Source organism: Mchenga conophoros, linkage group LG17 (genome assembly GCF_057382185.1).
Source record: "Mchenga conophoros isolate Kocher_MC1m ecotype Shallow Benthic linkage group LG17, M_conophoros_male_GT1.1, whole genome shotgun sequence".
NCBI lineage: Eukaryota > Metazoa > Chordata > Actinopteri > Cichliformes > Cichlidae > Mchenga > Mchenga conophoros.
The window spans coordinates 41470086-41476180 of NC_140542.1; the positions used below are offsets into that span (position 1 = coordinate 41470086).

The following is a 6095-nucleotide window of genomic DNA, read 5'->3' on the forward strand; positions in this document are numbered from 1 at the left end:
AATCTACAAACTAAAAGCATACCCTAGTACAACACAAATTGGCAAGGCTGCAGAAGCTTTAGTTAGAAAAACATCCCTGTCTGAAAGAGAGGAATTCTGACACTGGGTGGGAAGGGTGGAAGAATAGCCTGAGATATAAAATGGGAAACCAAAGAAAGAAGTTGGCTAAAGCTGGCATCATGAATGTTGCTGTGAATGCTGGAAAGCGCAGCAGAACAAACCCAGATGGAGCTTCACCAAGGGCCAATATTAAAAGACCTAGGAGAGGTGAGGTCAACTTCCTTCCTTCTTATCCTTCTGGAGAAACAAGGGAGTCTCTGGAAACCAGAAGACTTGAGATGGTAGAGGAGTTCAAGAAGACCTCAGCAGAAAGAGACATCCCTCTCATTCATCAGCATATGATGCCCACTTTTGCCCTCCGGCGTGAAGAGATTGTCACCACTTCTCCTCCTGTATCAGAGCTCAAGGACAGATGGCCAGCACTCTTTCATGAGACACAGGTAAGTACAACTACATATATAACATTTGCTGTTCATATAGTATGCTGTGTTTTGCTTATAATATTTTTGGAATTCTCCTCAGCTCTACTTTGAATTTCATCGGATCACCAATCAGAATCTGCCACATGTGTTTTATGCTGCACTGGATGATTATGCTCCTCAGCTGATTGGACTTTACAAAAAGAGGAAAACTGGACGGGTCGGTGAAAGGATGGAGCAGCTTTTGTTGGCATATGGAAAACAGGTATTTAAAAATACTAATTATTATTCTGCTTGCTTGGCAGTTGCCATTGCTATGTTTATATATATATATATATATATATATATATATATCAACCTGACGCGGATCAACAAGGTCCGCGTCAGGTGTTGAGGAACCAGGGCACCCTGACGAAAAGTGGGCTACTGGAACAAGAAGGCATCGGTGGGCAAGGGACGAAAACAGGGCGTTGTTGGAATGCTACTACGCAAGTAACCCCGGCGGAAGGGGCTACATGAATAGGATGAGGGACCTATGGATTCTTCGATACCCAACATCCACAATGACGGCGAAACAACTAGTAGCTCAGTGTTCCAACATTCGAAAGAAGGGACTGCTCTCACAGCTAGAGATTGACGAGGTACAACACAAATGCTACGGCAAGGAGGAGTCAGGACGCCAGGTCAGGGGGGAGATATCATCACCCCCACCCGAGATTGGGTACATAGCCCCAAGTGCGATAGGAGAAGGATCGTTGAGTGCCAGAGGAACTGACCTGAAAATAGGATCATGGCCAAGCTTGAAACCTGGATCCCCCGTAGCCGGTTACCAAGATACGTGAAGTTCCCTCAGAAGGTCTGCTAGATGATGTTAATGCAGCACTACGGGCAATACCTACAACCACGATTACCGACACTAACAAGCTGATCTACAATACGGCAGCAGTGATCAGTGAGATGCTTGGCTACAAGTTGAACAGCCACAAGGGGCAGTACCCTCCATGGAGAAGGAGGCTAGAGGGCAAGATCAAAGTAGCACGGAGAGAGGTTAGCCAACTAACAGAGTTGCAGAAAGGTGCGACGAATAAGGTGCCTAAGAAATACAGCAAGCTGTCCATACCTGAGGCCTTGGAAACTGCCAAGCAAAGACTCACAGCCTTGGCCAGCCGCTTGAGGAGGTACACCAGAGAGATAGAAGGCAGGAGAATAAACCAGCTGTTCTCCACAGAACCAGCAAAGGTGTACTCTCAGTGGCAAGGGAACAATAAGAGAACAGCACCACCAAGGCTGGAGACGGAGCAATACTGGAAGAGCATATGGGAGAAGGATGCAACCCATAACGGCAATGCTCAGTGGCTAGAGGATCTGAGGGCAGACCACAGCGACCTCCCTGAACAGGGTCCAGTAACCATCACAGTGGCAGATATCCAAGAAAGGGTCTCCAGTATGAAGAGTTGGACAGCACCAGGGCCCGACATGGTTCACGCCTACTGGCTGAAGAAGCTAACTGCACTCACGAGCGTCTGGCAGCACAAATGAACCAGCTGCTAGTTAACGAGAGACACCCGGAATGGCTAACTGAAGGCCGGACGGTCCTGATCCCCAAGGACCCCAAGAAGGGACCGGTCCCCTCCAACTACCGACCAATAACCTGCCTCAGTACTACATGGAAGCTCCTGTCAGGCATCATATCGGCTAAGATGAACAGGCACATGGGTCAATACATGAGCGGGACACAGAAAGGAATTGGCAAGAATACCAGAGGCGCAAAACACCAGCTACTGGTAGACAGAACAATCAGCCGAGACTGCAAGACCAGACTGACCAACCTGTGCACTGCCTGGATTGATTACAAGAAGGCCTATGACTCAATGCCCCACAGCTGGATACTGGAATGCCTAGAATTGTACAAGATCAATGGGACCCTAAGAGCCTTCATCAGGAACTCAATGGGGATGTGGCGTACAACACTAGAGGCCAACTCCAAGCCCATAGCACAAGTCACCATCAAGTGCGGGATCTACCAAGGAGATGCTCTGTCCCTGCTGTTCTGCATAGGCCTGAACCCCCTCAGTGAGATCATTAACAAGACTGGCTACGGATACCGACTACGGAACGGAGCAGTTGTCAGCCACCTCCTGTACATGGATGACATCAAGCTGTATGCCAAGAGTGAACGAGACATCGATTCACTGATCCACACTACCAGGCTATACAGCAATGACATTGGAATGTCGTTCGGACTGGAGAAGTGTAGTCGGATGGTAACAAAGAGAGGGAAGGTAGTCAGAACTGAGGGGATTGAACTACCAGAAGGCAACATTGCAGACATAGAGGACAGTTACAAGTACTTGGGGATCCCGCAGGCGAATGGGAACCATGAAGAGGCCGCTAGAAAAGCTGCAACCACCAAGTACCTGCAGAGGGTCAGGCAAGTCCTGAGGAGTCAGCTGAATGGTAAGAACAAGATCCGGGCCATCAACACGTACGCCCTGCCCGTGATCAGGTACCCTGCTGGGGTAATAGGCTGGCCAAAGGAGGAGATAGAAGCCACTGACATAAAGACAAGAAAGCTCCTTACCATGCATGGAGGGTTTCACCCCAAGTCCAGCACCCTGAGGCTGTACGCTAAGCGGAAGGAAGGGGGCCGGGGACTGGTGAGTGTCAGCACCACAGTCCAGGATGAGACAACGAACATCCAAGAATACATTGGGAAGATGGCCCCAACTGACCGAGTGCTCAGTGAATACCTCAGGCAGCAGAAACCCAAGAAAGAGGAGGGAGACGAGGAACCATCATGGAAGGACAGAGCCCTGCACGGTATGTACCACCGGCAGATAGAGGAGGTGGCTGATATCCAGAAATCCTACCAGTGGCTGGACAAAGCTGGACTGAAAGACAGCACAGAGGCACTAATCATGGCAGCACAAGAACAAGCTCTGAGCACAAGATCCATAGAGGCTGGGGTCTATCACACCAGGCAAGACCCCAGGTGCAGGCTGTGTAAAGATGCCCCAGAGACAATCCAGCACATAACAGCAGGGTGCAAGATGCTAGCAGGCAAGGCATACATGGAACGCCATAACCAAGTGGCCGGCATAGTGTACAGGAACATCTGTGCGGAGTATAACCTGGAAGTCCCGAGGTCAAAATGGGAGATGCCCCCAAGGGTGGTGGAGAATGACCGAGCTAAGATCCTGTGGGACTTCCAGATACAGACAGACAAAATGGTGGTGGCTAACCAACCGGACATAGTGGTGGTAGACAAACAGAAGAAGACGGCCGTAGTGATCGATGTAGCAGTTCCGAATGACAGCAATATCAGGAAGAAGGAACACGAGAAGCTGGAGAAATACCAAGGGCTCAGAGAAGAGCTCGAGAGGATGTGGAGGGTGAAGGTAACGGTGGTCCCCGTGGTAATCGGAGCACTAGGTGCGGTGACTCCCAAGCTAGGCGAGTGGCTCCAGCAGATCCCGGGAATAACATCGGAGATCTCTGTCCAGAAGAGCGCAGTCCTGGGAACAGCTAAGATACTGCGATACTGCGCAGGACCCTCAAGCTCCCAGGCCTCTGGTAGAGGACCCGAGCTTGAAGGATAAACCGCCCGCAGGGGCGTGCTGGGTGTTGTTTTTTTATATATATATATATATATATATATTTTTTTTTTTTTTTTTATTTATTTATTTATTTTTTTTAGGACAAAAACGACATCTATGCAACTAGAACAGCAGCTCTGGCCGGCCTACCAATGTACCTCAAGGAGGATTCTTCAGAGATTTTCAAAACATGCAAGGTACTTGGGTATTACAATAATTTGCACATTTGAATTTAAAAAAGGTTGAAAGGAGTTTATAAGTCATCTGGACTTGGGTTGAAAGTTGAAGACGTGAAGTTGAATGACTTATAAACTTCTTTCATCCTTGATTTGACTGGATGAATGAAAAATGAACCTTCACTGTCAATTTAAAACATGTTATGATATATAGAATTTGAAAAACTGAAGAAAGGTGCCTGACCATTTGTATTTATACTTTTAACAGAGGTATTACAGATGAATAATTGTGCACTGTGTATTATAGGAGGAAATTGAGTTCTATGAAGCCACAATTGCTCTGGTTGCTGATGTCGATGAAGAGGAGGTGCCTGGAGGAGTTCCTTTCTCACCACGCCAAGTGTTCATAGTACTTGAAGATCAGGTTGTTATGACTCATCACTCATGGACTGATGCCCTGGTGTGTTTGTTTGGGCTAATCTATGCTCTGCATCTGAGCTATCCTGAGAAGTGTACTGGCTTTTTTGAGTTCATTCAAGTAGTGTTGCTGAAGCTAGACGATGAGAGAAAGCAACTAAAACCAAAATTGCAGACACTAAAAAATGAGCTTGTGTAGATGATGTTTGTTTTTCACTGTCAGTATATTCGTGCTTTTTCAGTTATCTGTGAATGGCTTCAATAGTTTTATTTGTTCTGGGTAATTAGCTTTCTAAAAGGCAATGTGGAGAAAGCTAAGAATAAGGAGACAATCCATATTTGACGTTTTGTTTGTGATTGAAAAAAATCTTTACATAGTGTGTAATCTTAAGCTTATTTCTAAAAACACCTTTTAGTTACATGGAAATCTTTTGGAAGATAACTGATAATTAGTCAATATGTACAGTATACTTTCAAGCTTTATTTTTTAATTGTGTGATGAGTGCCAGTTCACTTGACTCGAGGTCTGGGCAAAACTGTTGAGAAGCCACAAATACCTTTGAGAATATTTTTTGTTAGTTCAGCTGTTTTCTATAGTTGCATTGCTGTAGTGCATCTGATTTCATTATTATACTAAATGTTACTTAAAATTGTGATTGTTATGGCTCTAATTGCCTCTAGACTATTGTTTTTTATATGATGTACACCTAAATGTGTGTTTTGTATATTTAATTGATTTTCAAAATGCTACAAAAAACATTCAAAATTCCCTAAAAGTGCAAGTTTTAAAATGCCTAATTATTTGTTTGTTTGATAATGGCTTTAGCAGTCATAGGTTATGACTCAAAGTATGGTTGTATTCATTCTGTATTTTCTCTGCAGTTAAAGTTAATAAAAACTGAATGGAAAGAACAATAGCTTGTTTTTGTGTTAATAGTACTTGAACCATTTGGTGCAATCGGTTTCCCCAAATGGATTAAGTTGTTTAAATACAACTATTTAAGTTAATTTAACTTAATTTGAATATGAGCATGTAACACTTTAAATAAGTTTGAATAAATACAGCATCTTAGTACAACAAATTTAATGGTTTAAGTTAAAACATACTAAAAACAATGAGTAAATAAACATAATGCATTTGAGTTACATTATCATATTTGCTTTGGGTTCTTGGGACTCTAATAAAGTACTTAAATAATCCAAAACTGTTTAAGTTATAAAACTTGAATCAATTGGTGCAATCGGTTTCCCCAAATCATTTGAGTTAACTTAACTGGTCAGGTTTTACAGTGTTGTGAGAATTATATGCATAAAAACAGTTTCTGCCTTGTATACTGTATATCCATGTGTATTTGCATATGTTTCAATAAATCACTGCACCTTCTATTTTCACAGCAAATTATCAAGAAATGAGGAGTTGCTCAGGA

The 6095-nt window shown here is 44.2% G+C and overlaps 1 protein-coding gene across 1 annotated transcript; it reads left to right on the forward strand.

Annotated features, from left to right (window-relative positions):
* The first annotated feature begins 262 nt into the window (after nt 1-262).
* Nucleotides 263-4867, forward strand: LOC146556018 (uncharacterized). Its single transcript, XM_085252209.1, has 4 exons — nt 263-500; nt 583-744; nt 4177-4272; nt 4559-4867. The coding sequence occupies exons 1-4, from the start codon at nt 339-341 to the stop codon at nt 4865-4867; spliced, it is 729 nt and encodes a 242-aa protein (XP_085108335.1). The 5' UTR covers nt 263-338.
* Nucleotides 4868-6095: the final 1228 nt, after the last annotated feature.